General features: G+C 48.8%; 1 protein-coding gene across 1 annotated transcript; it reads left to right on the top strand.

Moving 5' to 3' along the window:
- Window positions 1-160: 160 nt before the first annotated feature.
- On the top strand, window positions 161-14901 carry lbr (lamin B receptor). The gene is made up of 14 exons (XM_029849141.1): window positions 161-296; window positions 2645-2815; window positions 4412-4654; window positions 4773-4838; window positions 5038-5230; window positions 9524-9720; window positions 11311-11365; window positions 11479-11673; window positions 11784-11887; window positions 12737-12862; window positions 12943-13111; window positions 13191-13271; window positions 13434-13556; window positions 13655-14901. Exons 2-14 carry the CDS (start codon window positions 2645-2647, stop codon window positions 13813-13815), a joined length of 1884 nt encoding a protein of 627 aa, XP_029705001.1. The 5' UTR covers window positions 161-296; the 3' UTR covers window positions 13816-14901.
- Window positions 14902-14960: the final 59 nt, after the last annotated feature.

The raw sequence follows: 14960 nt of genomic DNA, 5'->3' as shown, positions 1-14960 counted from the left end.
CAAGTGCAAACTATTAAAAGCACCAACGTAAAAGTTGAAACTTCTCACTCCGGCGGCCCCCGCTAACAAAGCGCCTGTGACGTCACGTGATTACCAGCGTCGCTCGAGCCGTTAAAATCCACCAATCAGCTTGGAGACGCGTTTGAATTGAACGCGCCGTCGACCAATCACCGCGCTTCGCGCCTTCGCAGCCGCTCGGGGTTCGGCTGTGATAGGGAGGGCGCGCGGCTACGTCAAGCCTGTTTTTAAAATACTTTGGTTGCCATTTCAAGTTGTCGTCTGTTCCGGGATAACTGGTGAGTTTTGTTCTAAAATGCTTCTTTTTGAGCTGCGCGCTCCTGCCTGCACATGAGCGTCTTTTGTGGGCGAACCTCGCATTAGCTCGCCGTAGTTTAACGGCTCCGACTAGCTTCTGGGGTTCAAGCCGCTCTTTCTCGTTATTTGGGGTTCGGGTGTGACGTTGAGGGCTGCGATCGATAACCGGGCTTAGGGTCTAGTGTGTGGGGAGAACGTGGCCTCAGCAGTCCGGAGACCGAGCCTGGCTTTCGTGTCTACCGCCAATGTTAGCCGCGCAGTCCGGTGCTGCTGTTTTAGGTCAGCTCGCTCTTTTCCGGTGTTCTTCGTGAACGTGTTGGAGGAGCAACTTTGGCTCCCTCCTCAACAATATTTGAACGTATGACGTTTTCCCTCCTGCCTGTCGCCGCCACCCTCGTTATCTCCGAGCTAGCGGGGCTAAGCTTAAAGGAACAGGTCCCGTTATGAGCCAGTGCGTCCCTGAAGACCGCTTCACGGAGCTTCCGTCCCTCTCCTGGAGGTCCAGACAGGAGCTCCATCAATGCCCCCTCATATGCAGCTTTAGGCCAGATGTTCCCATTTAGAAGTTAGTTAATTTCATTCGTTGAAGTAGCTGTGCTAAGTTCTCATCTTGGAAGAGCTTTGAAATGATTCATCAGTGTTTTAACTTGGCATTAATATTGAACGAGTTGTTTTGTGAGAGGTTCGCTTCTCTGACCACATGTAGCATCTCACATACATCATGTTTTACTGGTTGATGTGTTTCATAAGTGTAAGCGGGAGTAAAGCCTTTCAAAGGAAGTCAAGATCTTTCCCAGCAGTTCAATTTTCAGTGAATAAAATCAATCAATCAATCAATAATCTATGAAACAAACCAACTTTATTAATCCCAAAGGAAAGGGTTTAATGCAGTAATGGTAAACAATAGGGAAAGATAAAAAGGGGAAAGACCATTCTGAAGTGTGCATAGAACTTGTTGCAGTAACAAATTTTGCTCTCTTTGAGTTGGAGTGTAAGTTCTACCAAGCCAGATTCTACTCAGGTTTACTGGTTTTGATGGACCGTAACCGGTGCAACTCAAAGAGCAACACGTACTAAACAAATGTACGTTGTGTGTCTGTCACAGCATTTTCCTGCCATGCTAAGCTAACAGGCTGATGTGAACAGCATGTGGAGCTTTTCTAGGGTTTCTGTGCATCCCATCTGCTATCTGGAACACTTTAATGGGTTTCTAAACATGAGGAAGACTCCTCACATCGGCCCTTGACTCCCTCTCGGGCTCAGCGTTTCTCGATCTCCTGCTGAACCCTTGGAGCCTATTGGAGAAAGTGAAACTGTTTCTCCCCGACTGTTCTTTTACTCAAGACTAACCCTGAAGCGTTTGCTTCTGTCCTGGATCTATCGAGCCTTTATGATTTCCTGTTATGCGTTGTTTTTTTTGGGAGGGGGGGGGGTGTTGCCATCGACGACGACTCGGCAGAGCGTGTGAGTCACCCTCGGTGGCGTGCTGCCATTTAATGCTATACCAGTAAGTTGGCTAGGTGTGCACGTTCAGGGCCCCGGCCCCCCTCAGCCCCAGGAGTGTTGGCCCCTGCTCTTCATTACTGTCAACTACAACATTTGATGAAATGTCTACTCCAGGCCAGAGAGGTGTTTCAGTTTCAGAGCTATTATCTCTTGCTAATGGCTGGTCCTTGAAGGTCTGGTTTCCATGATCTGCCTAAAATACAGCTCGGCGATCGGCGATAGCTGCCGGATCGTCTGTCCAAGCAGAAGACAGCGTTGTGGATGGTGTCGATGGCGCTGGATGTTCTCATTCCTCTGCACAGGTGAACGATGACCGCTGAGGTGTCCACTGCCGAGCATGGCTGGTCTCCACCGGAGTAAAGGTCACATCTGTCAAAAGAAGCTGCAGATCTTGGCAGTGCCATTTAAAACAGCAGCGAGCAGCTTTGTTCCTGACGGGATCGCTGTGACAACCTTTGTGTGTTTGGCTTGAGCGGCCCCTCTTGTCCACACGTCCGGGTAAAGCTCGCAGCGACCGACCAGTCAGCAGTTGCTGTTCTGGGTACCGCGCCTCCCAGTGTTTCCAGTGCTGACGTGGCCCGTTTCATTCCACGGCGTTCTCTGACCACGCTGCAGGGGGTTTGTGGGTAATGAGTTCCCGAGCATGTCGCCGTTGTTTGCTGCTTTTCTAGACACGATGTTAAGGATTTGGTGCTGTGTAAACGCTTGACGACTTGCTCTGAAGCGACATCCTTTTTAAAGGACCCTGTTTCTGTGCAAATATCATCTAATGTTTGGATTCGTGCAGAAACCACACAATTCCTATTTTCCTTTCATCCTTCAGATGAAGATGCCCTTGGTGAAGTACGACAAAGGGGAGCTGGTGATGGGCCGCTGGCCTGGCAGCAGCCTCTATTATGAGGTCAAGGTGCTGGGCTATGACGTCACAGCTCAGCTGTATACCGTCATCTACAAGGATGGTACGGAGCTGGAGCTGAGAGAGCAGGACATCAAGGTATCCCCCCAGTCACCTGATCCTGCTAATGGGAACTCCCTTCACATGTTCGTCAAAGGCCCCATATAGTTACTTTCTCCTCATTACATCACTAAACATGTAAAAATACATGTTTTTTTTTTTTATTGCTATGAGTTGTAAAAAGCATAACAGGGTAGGTGTTATCACTGCACTTTATCATTGCCATTAAAAGGGGATTATTCCAAATGAAACTTGCTTTGTAAATGTTTTTGCACCTCCTGTTTCAGGTCATTTTTGTTGATCTTGAAATGGATCTAAAGCTCTGCCTTCTGCTGAAGCACCAGTGTAATCTGGAGAATGCAGCCATCTCCATGCATCACATCATCTGTCATCACTTTTCTAGAGTCTAACTATTATGTGTGCAGCTGATTGGAGGTTGTGTCACACTGTGAGTGAAAGTGCAAAGCCGGACCAATCGTAGGCAGCATTAGCTCCTGACCTCCTGACCTGACCTGACCTTCATCTTTGCGCCACTGGTCGGGAGACTGGAACGCCATGTTCAGAACTCTCAGGATTTTGCCAACAAGATAAGGACCCTCAAATTAGACATGATGATGCCACCTCACTGTTCTCTGCTTTGGGCTCACGTGTGTCTCCTGTAGTGGCCATTACCTACATGGAAGAAGTAAAACCAAGGCCCCCAAGTCTCCTCTGCATCTCCCCTCCGCCGCTGGTTCCGGTATATTGAGGAGACATGGGTTAAACTCAAGACAGAAGAAGTAGAAGCTTTTACTGACCACATCAATCCAGTAAGATCGAGGTCCCTGCTGAAGATGTCAGGGACAACCTTTTGGCCTTCTGGGACTGCAGGACAGAAGCTGACCCAAACCTCAACAACAAGGTGTCCAGAAAGAACAGGAACACAAAGCAGTATCTTGTCCACATCTGTACTTTAGTGAGACCAGAGAGCCACTGCAGACACATGGACCAACACAGGAGACACAACAGCCCAGGACAGGATTCAGCCTCCATCAATACCTAAAAGAGGCGGGACGTGCTTCTGAAGACCTAAAGGTTCCTGTTTGGGTCAGAGAAGAAGAATGATGGTTTGAATGGGGAGTAAAAGAAGCATCTTTGAGAAACTGTTAACAGAGGAGGAGGCTTAGACACAGTTGCTGCTCCCACTGCTGTACTGGGATCCCTCCCGAGGAAGATTCATAATGGTTCACACCCATCATCACATGACCAGGATGATCTCCTCCACCCCTTCCTTAATAATGCTGATTACCACCACTGCCATCATTCAGGAAACCAGTAGAGTTAATATAATTCCACCAGTTAGCCTTGAACTGAAGAAGCCTCTGATCCAGGAGGCTTCTGAAAACTAAAGGAAGTCCAGCTGCATTGAATTGAATCGCTAGCTGAAATGGGTGTTACTTGTATGCTAACATCAATAAATGTATTGATGTATCAGCCCTAACCCTCATTTTTAATTCTTAAACTGAACAATCATCATGATCCCTGTGTGAAGTGGGTTTGCTCTCTATAGTAAACATAACCACGGTAAACATCTGTTAGGTTGACCTTTTCCTTGGTCCTAAAGTTTATGCTTCTTTACCGTGTTGTTCCCTCTAGAGTGTTGGTGGTTTCCAGACCCGCTCCCGTTCTCGCTCCCGCTCCCCAAGCCGCCGCCGGAGCCGTTCCCGCTCCCCGGCAAGGACGACGAGGCGCACCTCATCCTCCCCGGCAAGGACGACGAGGCGCTCCTCATCTCGCACGGCAGCAGCTATGGCTGCAGCAGCTATAACGGAGAGCATTCCCTCCTCTCACAGGGATGTTAAGCTGAAGGATACGTTGGAAGTCAGGCTCTCCCCTCTGGTGGGTGGACGGCACGAGATCGTGGCGCTGCTGCTTTAACCTAATGGCAGTCTGGATGAGCGCACAAAAAGATGTTAGAGTAGTCTGGTGTAATCTGTTGCTGTCCATGTTTGATCAGGAGACAATGGAGAACAACAAGCACCAAACCGCAGAGGATAACAAGACACCTGCTACAGGAACTGAGGTGAGACTTGATCTTGGAGAAGAGAGCGGCTAACGGAACAGAGGGGCTGCCCTATAATGACTGTCTTCCCTGCTCTGACACCACTTTCTTAGTCACTTTAAAGTAATGGCCTGAATATTGTTTTGAAGCAGTATTTGCGTAGGCTATGAGCGTTTCTGCTATAGTCGTGTTTCTCTTGGTCTGCTACTCTCTTGTGCAGTCCAAGGAAGAGGTTGAAGCCGAGAAACGCCAGAGCCGCTATAACCTGCGCCGCAGGAAGGAAGAGGCAGATGGCAGATCAGCCGAGGACAAAACCGCACAGGAGTTGCGGCAGGTGCAAGAGAAGGATGCCTCGTTTTCTGCCGTAGCTGCTGCTTCTCCTGCCCCCCAACTGGATTTTGGTGGGAAAATAGGTAGGTTACCTGCTGCAGCTTATAGTGAAAACTGGCTTATGACTAACGAGGCATGACCGCGGGTCTAGTGCAGAAATGGGATTCAGCTGCTAAGCATGTGCATCATCAGAGAACAAACAGGGTTAGGGTTAGATGTCTAGATTCATCTTTGACATTTATGAATGAAGACAAAGATAACTGAGGGCTGAGCCTTCTAGTGTCTTCTCAAGCAAAACATCCCAGCTGTAGTCTGGGTCTAAGACTGGAGGCTCCCATCAGTTCAGGGGCTGAAGCTTATTCTTGCTTCACCATTTCATCTTTTACATGTGACAGGCCAGTTTTGGAACAAGATACAAAAATCCAGGTATCCAGTATTGGGATTGGCCTGAGACTAACCTCTATCCTTAGCCCCTAATGCTAACACTTCTGTGGGATTTGGCAAGGATTCTCCAAATGTCCCATTCCAGACAAATGTGCTGCACTTTTTCAGTGCAAAATAAAATCTTTGCCAGCAACTTTGTGTTTCCCACTAATGTCAGATAAATGAAAGGTCAAAAGGTTTAGGCTGGTGCCAGCATTAAACTGGGAATGTTCCAGGACTGGGGCAGCAGTGGGTGGGAAGATCCTGGCGAGCAGGAGGATTAAAGGCCTGTAGTTTGTCTCACCAGCAGTTACATTTTCATTTATAACCTTATATCTGTATTATTTAGAGGGTTAGGACTGGTTTTGTGTGACATTCATATTTCTTCTGAGCAGAATTTTTTTTTTTTTCTTAAAAAAAGAAAATGGCCAACAACCAATAACTACGATTCCATTTTGCCATTGCATTATTATCTTTTGTTATTTGTTCTACAGGGAGCTAATAACTCTTTTACAATTCAATTCCTATATTTATTTATCAGCGTTAACTGCAATCCAGATTGTCTCTAGGCCAAACGTGGGCAAACTACGGCCCCCGGGGCCACATGCAGCCCCTATTAACCTGACCCGCCGGACATGAAGAAATTCTATTACTAAACCTTGATAATGTTTTATTTCCCCTCTAGATGCATTGACCTTTGTTGAGGTGCGATGTATTACTCCACGTTAGCGCTTTACTCTTGACCCCTCAGTCCTTCAGTAAAGATGAGTGGACCTAAGCAAAGGAAAGTGGACGGAGAATGTCCAGTGTGTCAGGTTCCTTCTTCAACCGCCAGAGTGATCGCTCTTAAAAGTCGCTTCATATGCTTTTCTTCTAGTATTTTCCACGTTGGTGAGGGTTAGTAAAAATGACTGATTCTCAATAGTTGTGATAGTGCGCCACGAAAAAAACCATAAATAAGCCGCACCGTAGAATAAGCTGCAGTGTTTAAAGAGTAGGAAAAAAGTAGCGACTTATAGTCCGGAAATTACGGTAATTTACAGCTTCAACAAAAGTCTCAATGTCAAACTACTGTTCAAGATTCAGGTACCAAGGCCAGTTTATGCTTTCATTCCAATCAGCAAAGGCCAGCACGGTTCGTTTTTAAGAGAATACCTACTGAGACAGCAGTTCTCAAAGTAAACGGTGATGAAATGTAAGGCGCGCCGCATGCTGACACCCTGGCACTCTGTTCCGTCTTTGCGCTGGTTAAGTTTTGGCACTGATGGAAGGACAAGTGCCCCTGCAGCTCTAGCTGTTTTGAAATAAAGACAGCCGGGAGGAGAGTGATGATGAGGATGATAACAGAACCTTCAGGGCCTTTAAATAGTAACTTATCGGCATTACTACATAACTGGGGTTAAATGCCGTAGGACGGAGATTTTGTTGCAATACTTTTGTTCCGTTTCAGTTGATATTGAAGCACGTGCGTTCTACAGTTGCCATCATGGCCCACGACTCAAGGTTTGCCCCTCCCTCGGACTTCTACAGAGTCCCAGGGCCTGACCCCCAACAAGCAACGAAAAACTCCCCTTTAACAGGAAGAAACCTGGAGCAGGACCAGGCTCATATGGGGGCAGAGATGGACAGAGGAGGAGAAGGAGGGGTGGCAGCTAGAGGAGAGGGTACGAACACTTCATTAGTGGTGGGCACCTTTACCGGCCTTGCAGTCCGATTTAATGATATGATGCATCACAGATGTCACATCCCCCCCCCTTTTTTTTGTGAAGCAGGGCTAGGGTCAGCTCAGTGTTTGTGGAGTATTGACGCACATGACAAGCTTTACAGATGGAGTGGGTCTTAAGTTGTGTCCATCTTTATCACGCCAGTTACGGCTGCATGTGCTCAGGAATCAGGACTGCCATACATCATTTACCCACAATGCTTTGCTTGACATTTCCAACTTGATAGTCCAGCAGAAGTGTGAAACAGAAAAGCAACCTGCAAAGTTGTTTGATTTTTGATTTAAAAATGGATTATGTGGCCCAACAGTGTTGCTTCAGAATGGCCCTTTTAAGAATCTCAGTGCAGCTGGAAAACGATTCTTTTTGAGATCCATCTACATCACGCATGCAAATACATCCATTACACCAAGCTTTCAGAGAGGTGCTGTTAATGTGTCAATTAACGTACGTAGGTGGGGCTTGTCTGTTGGCCTTCACCAGTTCCCCAGTCTACATCCAAGGTGAGTGAGGGGGCGACATTCATGACTTCCACTTGCAGCTACTGCTTTCAGGTCCAGCGTTTGGTTAGTGAACCCCTCACACACCAGCACGCTGCCCTCAGCAGAGGCCACCCACAGGCAGCACACGCCTCGCTGCAAATAACCAAGCTTGTCTAATTTATCCACGCCAGTCAGTGGCCGGGAATCTTGCACCCAGAGCCAGTTTTGACTGCTGCAGATGCTACATAAATAAAGATTGATTGATACTGGCCCAGACAGGACTTGACTGATGTATGGGCGCCTCCCTCACTGTCTGCTGTCACAGGACTGACATTTCTCCCTTGATGCGCTAGAAGGCTTTTACATACATTTCAACACCACAGAGAGAAAAGTTCAGGGTGAAAACGGGAAAGCCTGGCCAACTTTCCTCCAACTCTTCCTACTCTCAGAACACTTCTACACAAGCCTCATTTTAGAGGCAAGAACAAATTAATTCAAAGACAACTGGGGAACCATATTTAAGCCATAGTTAAAGCTTTAATTTGCATGAGAATTTTACACATTCGGGTATAAAATGGTAACAGTTCAACAAAACAAATGGAACAGTGACTTTTCATACACACTTCATGTAAGTACAGTTAAAATGGGCTTTCTATTTGAAGCAGGACTTTATCTTAAAAATAAATGAGCTATGAGCCTATTTAGCAATCATGAACTAAAGTATCTGGGTGCTTTCATGTTTATCATTCAGGGGCCTCACATACAAACACTCACTCTCTTTTCCAGTCCAAGAGTGAGATAACCCTGGAAATGTGCAGCGCTCCACACCAACTCCCTGGTTGGTGGACAAACATTTCAAGCGCTTTACGGTTGTTGTCGCCCCCTAGTGGCGATGCTGTAAACTTAATGTCTAAAAGGACATTCCTTAGAGGGATGTGAGCATTAGAGTTAAACAGATGAACCACAAACTCACCCAGGTCTTGGTGATGACACGAGTGGATCTAAAAGTGTGTTTGAAACGGTGCAGAAAACCCCGTTACCAACGACGACAGCGTTGTACTCATCCGAAGTACAAGACTTGTGCTCTTTGGTTTGTCGATCAAACACAGACATTCTGATACACTTAGCTGAGGGTTTACTACATGCAACATCAACATGAGGAAATTGAGCAAGTGAGTGTGACTGGAGGAGGAGGGGCTACATCACATTAGCACTACCTGAGTTCAAAACCTATGAGAGATGGAGCCCAGCGAGTGCTATTCATCCCGTGGTCCTCGCAGACGCAGTAGTGAAAATAAATGTTTTTTTACAATAATGTAAATTGATTTTGTACGATTTGTGTCTGTGTCATAAAGGAGGGAAATGTAACTGGTATCATGAGACAAGTTGTGACAATCAGTGACGCCTCTGCTCACTGTGGCCCCCTGCTGTCCATAAGAGCTCCTACAAATCTACCCCCTCCCCAGATGACTGGTGTGTGTTGAATGGGATGCTTTGGCTCACAATTGTGATACGTCCCATCACGGTGTTGGTCTTTGGACATCCTCTACTAATGGTGTAGAGGCCCAAGGCCACGCCCCCTGTCTGTCATGTGGAAAGAGGATGCCCTCGATGTTTATGTTTTTTGTCCTCACGCTACAGGTTCTTTAAAGGTCCCCCCCAGGAAAAGGGAGCCTCCTTCACGTTGATTTTATTGGTTGTACAGTCCCTGAAATTTAAACAGGACTTTGTGCTGTTTTCTGTTTTCCAGGAGCCTATTTCTGGCTGCTTTTCCTTCCAGCGTGGGTTCTTTTCCTGATCCTCCAAGTCAACTTGGCGGATCCTAGCCTGGCCAACTTTCCCCCAACTCTGCCTGCTCTTGGAACTTTGTGGGATGGTCAGGCTCTGGCTTTTGTCGTCCTCTGGATCTTATTTCAGGCTCTGCTCTATTTACTGCCCGTGGGAAAGGTGAGTTTAAATATCTGTAGGATTCAAAGATGGCAGAAATTGTAATGGATTGCTGAGAGAAACTTAAGATCTCCTCCAAAACACTCATCAAGGTTAATAGCTTGTTTCACACTACACAAAAATGGTGCCTTGTTCCGGGTCGACGCAGGTCGTTTCAGCACTGTGAGCGGGTTGTGGCACCATTTCGTCCCACGGGACGCCTGCAATATGAACGGCGTCCTGCTCAATTAACCGATGATGTTGCTGTTCCTGCCAGTCTCATTGTAGTTTAGTCACTGGACTTCCTGTCCAGAATCTGGTCTCTGAAGAGATTGTGGCCCTTTATCAGTCAACCAAATCAAAAGTGGAGCTCCACGCTCTTTGATGGGAGCGCATACGTGAAGCAGGTCATGCTCAGGACATCCCACCCATCAGGGATGCTTTATTTACAGCTTGTGTAGCTTTCTGTCCATCGTGGCAGCCAAGGACAAGATCAGCAGATCCAGCAGCTGCTCAGCTTCTGTAGAGAAGAGAGTGGCCAGCAGATTTCAGCTTCTGTGCTGCTCCCAGTTCTGGATGCTGATATTAGCAGCCTGGGACGCTCTGAGTGGCCCGATGAGCAACGTTGCTCATGACTGTACGGCCACTCAGCACTGGCTAACCCTCCTGAGCGTCTCCAGCTCTCAGCTAGCTGCACCACCGGGCTCCTCTCTGTCCTCCTCTTAGTAGCCTCATCACTGGAGCCACACATTCAACAAGCTACCTCACAATCTCTCCAGATGAGCCCCAAGTTCCTTCCTCCTCCTCTAAATGGACACTTGCACATTGCTCAGTCTGCGCTGAGCTAGGAAATGTTGCAAAGGGCCAAAATGGTACCAAGAAGGCTGCCCGTGGACTCTCTGACGTCCATGCTGTCCACTGTTGGCCCCTCAGTGTTGCAGCACACGTGAAGGTGGAACGATGAGGATGTTGTGGGCGTCCCGAGCTGCCACAGCCCTCGCTGATGTGCTGCGAAGCAGTAAAAGGTTCTATCAGCAAGGTGACATTGCAAATGTTGAACCATTAGAGGGGGTGGTCCCTCCCCTTCCCCAGCCTGATAGCCCTCCACTGGGAGCTGGTAGGCCTCTGGACAGCAGGGGGCCACAGTGAGCAGAGACTTTCACTGTCCTTTTATGAGACAAAGATCTCCTGGAAGAGAACAAATCATGTTTGTGCCCAGAATTGCTGATGCAGCCTTTCAGAAGCCGTCGATATAGTGCAATGCATTCCTCCTCTGTTCAGGATCCACCCAGGAAATCTATGTAGATCTGGTCTATTTTGGGTCCAGATGAATGGTTGGATTGAAGGAACTGGACCAGTTGGCAGCATTTGGCCTGAGGCCATGCAGACGTCTTGGCTTAACTTGAATAGAGCTCCAGGTGTGTTTGCCCTCGATGACCTCAGTAGTTGCTCTAACCTGTGCAACAGAACACGCCGTCCCTCCCCCCTGGACATGTTGACCAGCTTTGTGAGCTGCAAGGCTGCTCATTACCTCCTATATAGACTTGGAGACAGAGGCTCTGTTGCTCTTGTGGCGTTGACGTGGAGTTTCTGGCTGTTCTTCTCTTGCAGCTGAGCGATGGGATGCCCCTGAAGTCTGGACAGAGGCTGAAGTACAGAACCAATGGTTTGTTTCCACATTTGTCTCTTGTCCGTGTCTGTTTTGTCCAGATGTGCCAGCCAGTCTGGCTCTGCCCGGATTAAAGCCGGTCTCTTCCCCTGTGCATGTCACCTCCGCAGGGTTTTTGGCCCTTGTGCTCAGCTGTGCAGGGACAGCAGCAGCAGCCTACCAGGGGGTGGACTTCACCTACATCCACAGCCACTTCCTGCAGCTGGCTGTGGCGTCCTTCATCGTCTCCACCCTGCTCAGCATCTACCTGTATGTGCGCTCTCTGTCGGCCACCCCAGCAGATCTGGCCCTGGGGGGCAGCTCTGGTAAGACCTGGCTCGATGCTTTGAAGCCACTGAATTCTCTAACAGCGAATGAATGGAGGTTCGCTCCTGTAATCCATAGCTGGTCGCTCATTTCTCTTCTTTCGTCACAGGTAATGTGGTGTATGACTTTTTCAAAGGACGGGAGCTCAATCCCAGATTGAAGGGCTTTGATCTGAAGTTCTTCTGTGAGATGCGTCCTGGCCTGATTGGCTGGGTGAGTTATCACCAACTAACAGTGGAACCCAGAGTTTCCTTAACACGTAAGGCTAATTAGGCCTGTCACAATTCATTCAGAACAATCCTGCACGATGAATCTGATTAAACTTATTAAGCAACCATCAGCAGGAGGGCCCCCCTACATGAGCCTGGTCCTGCTCAAGGTTTCTTCCTGTTAAAGGGGAGTTTTTCCTTGCCACTGTTGCTTGTCTGGGGTCAGGCCCTGGGATTCTGTAGAGGACCTAGAAACAATTTGGATTGTAAAAGATGCTATATAAATAAAGATTGAAGCAACAAATGCACATGCCGTGCACGCTCTTCTGTAAGGGTCAGTGCTCCTACTGTCAGCAGAACCAAGTGAATTAAGGTGGACCACACTGGGTGACACCAGGACCCTGTGGATTAGAACCACCAGCAGTGCTGATGTCCAGTAGTCTGCAGTGGAAGGTTTGGTGCTGGCAAACGTGCAGGATTCCTCAGCGAGGACGGCACCTGTAGCTCCCAACCCTCCCACCCTGGGACTAGCTCAGCACCATGGTAGCCCTGCGGCCACATCGGTTGTGTGGTTTTAAATGGAACCTATGTGGAGTGTATGTGTCACCTTGTGTGGGGGGGCTTTTAAAAGAGGCTGATGAGAGGGTGCTAACCTGCTCCTGATCCAGTCAGCCTGTGGGCCATCTGGTGAGGCGTTTCCTCCTGACCCTGTGAGCTCAGGCTGGCCCAGTGCTGTGATGAAATGAAGCCCAGCTCATTAGATTTCCAAGCTCCTGTGTGAAGGGTGGATCAGGAAAGCTGATCCCTGCTTCCTCCCTGCTTCCTCCCTGCTTCCTCCCTGCTTCTGCTCCAGTGTCTGATCAACTTTGCCATGGCTCTGGCTGAAATGAAGCAGCAGCAGCTGGACACTCCGTCTGCCTCCATGATCCTGGTCAACCTCTTCCAGCTCCTCTACGTGCTGGACGGCCTCTGGAATGAAGTGAGGGCAGCACTGTGTTGCAGGTGTGTGTGTGTGTGTGTGTGTGTGAAGAATGTCCTGTGTAATGGCTGTCCTTTCAGGAGGCCATCCTGACCACCATGGACCTGATGCACGACGGCTTTGGCTTCATGCTGGCCTTTGGTGATTTGGTGTGGGTTCCCTTCACTTACACACTGCAGGCGTACTACCTGGTGAGCCACCCCAGCCCCCTGAGCCCCCCTGCCCTCGCCGCCATCGTCACCCTCAAAGGTGGGTCTGAGGCTGCGCCGCCCCCTCTGGACCGGGGCCTCAGAGCTCTGACCCCTGACCCCTCTGTTCTGTCTCTTAGCTATCGGCTTCTACATCTTCAGAAAGTCCAACTCTGAGAAGAACGCCTTCAGGAGAAATCCAGCAGATCCCAATCTGGCCCGTAAGTCCCCCATTGTTGTTGTGCTGTTTTCCGAGCCATGTTTGGAGCTGTGACCCTGCTGTGCTGTCTCCAGCCTGGAGCTGAAGCTGTCTGCACATGTGGTGGACTGTTGTGTGCGGTGTTGACCCACACCTGTCTGTGTCTTGTGCTGCCCTGCTACAGATCTGAAGACCATCCCGACGGCCACGGGGAAGAGTCTGCTTGTGTCTGGCTGGTGGGGCGTGGTTCGCCATCCCAACTATGTGGGAGACCTGCTCATGGCTTTGGCCTGGTCCTTGCCCTGCGGTCAGTTCATTTCCAGCGCCATGGGCTCCTCGCACTGGTCGGTGTCGACCTGCTGGCTCAGCTTCTTGTGTAACTGCTGCTGTTTTCCACATGCACAGGCTTCAACCACCTCCTGCCCTGGTACTACATGATCTACTTCATCATCCTGCTGGTGCACCGAGACTCCCGGGACATGAGCGAGTGCAGGAGGAAGTACGGCTCGGCGTGGGAAGAGTACTGCCGGACTGTTCGCTACCGGCTCATCCCTCGCGTGTACTGAGGGGCCCAGCAGGGCCTCCTGTGCCTCAGGCCTGTCACCAGCATTAGGACCCAAGAACATCATTCCTGATCCACTCACACTGCGGTGGGAACCGTCGCCTCAGGCAGAGGGAAAAGAAGCTCTTTAGAAATTTGTGAAACGGGTCAAAAGGTCTGTAGAGCAGCAGTGTTGGTGGGATGTGCACGTTGTGTGGACACCCTAGTGTTAGAGCAAGAGACCCGAGGGCGTCATTTTAGCAGATAATTGGTGATAATTCAGCTTTGCTTTTCTAGGAAGCGCCGACTTTCCCTGCTCGTTTATGTTGTGTTCAAACTTGTCGGTGCTTCACAAGCACACGACACTCAGCTTCAACCACAGCCGGTGTGGCAACGCTGTTGTTGTTGTTGGGGGTGGTGGTGAATGCCTCCGTACCACAAAGCTCAGCTGGAAGCATGTTGTTCTCAGGACCCAGCAACATTTATTAGAAAAGCTTATTGTGTAAGATGTAGTTTCAGCATGATCACACACACACACACACGCTCGCTCTGAGAGTGCATGATTTGCCTCAATACTTGAGAAAAAGCACATGAAGAAATGTTTTAATGTTAAAGATGTAAATGCAGCAGGTCAGCAGATTCAGGTGACCTTTGACCTCCATCTCCAGAGTTCCTACTGTGTTGAGTAGTTGACTGAAATACTGCTTTTAAACATGTTTATTATCAAATCCAAACCATATTTTTTTACAAGTGCAGCTGTAGGTGAGGGCTTTTCCGCTGCAATTTTGAGGAATTTGTGTAAATATGTTTTTTAATACTTTTGTGGAAAACACGAGTGGTTGTAGAAATATGTCATTGATTCTTTAAGGTCATTTAGGTCCTTGTAGTGGTGTTTGCAGACGGAGAGCGGTGGCCTGTCCTCTCCTTCCTCCAGCTGGAGCCACGTCCCAAACGTCACCAAAGCCACCAGCTGGACGTTGGCCACTGCGGAGCCATCGGTGTCCCATCGGTGTCCCATCGGTGTCCCATCGGTGTCCCATCGGTGTCCCATCGGTGTCCCATATGACTTCAATGTGTAGAAGCTGCAGAATAAAGCTCTTTTTGGTTTTTAGTGCTTCTTCTCTCTCCTTGCTGTTTTCTGTGACCGATTGGACTGGTACTAGACTGGAA

The sequence above is a fragment of the Takifugu rubripes genome, chromosome 16 (genome assembly GCF_901000725.2).
Source record: "Takifugu rubripes chromosome 16, fTakRub1.2, whole genome shotgun sequence".
Classification (NCBI taxonomy): domain Eukaryota; kingdom Metazoa; phylum Chordata; class Actinopteri; order Tetraodontiformes; family Tetraodontidae; genus Takifugu; species Takifugu rubripes.
Note: the sequence above shows the minus strand (reverse complement) of the source record. Positions and strands in the feature narration are given on the sequence as shown.

Bases quoted from the DNA above. Each gene is read 5' to 3' on its own strand.
- lbr (XM_029849141.1), top strand. From the start codon at position 2,645: ATGAAGATGCCCTTGGTGAAGTACGACAAAGGGGAGCTGGTGATGGGC. The intron at 4,655-4,772 runs GTGGGTGGACGG...ATGTTTGATCAG, and splicing joins AAGTCAGGCTCTCCCCTCTG to GAGACAATGGAGAACAACAA. The intron at 13,112-13,190 runs GTGGGTCTGAGG...TCTGTCTCTTAG, and splicing joins CGCCATCGTCACCCTCAAAG to CTATCGGCTTCTACATCTTC.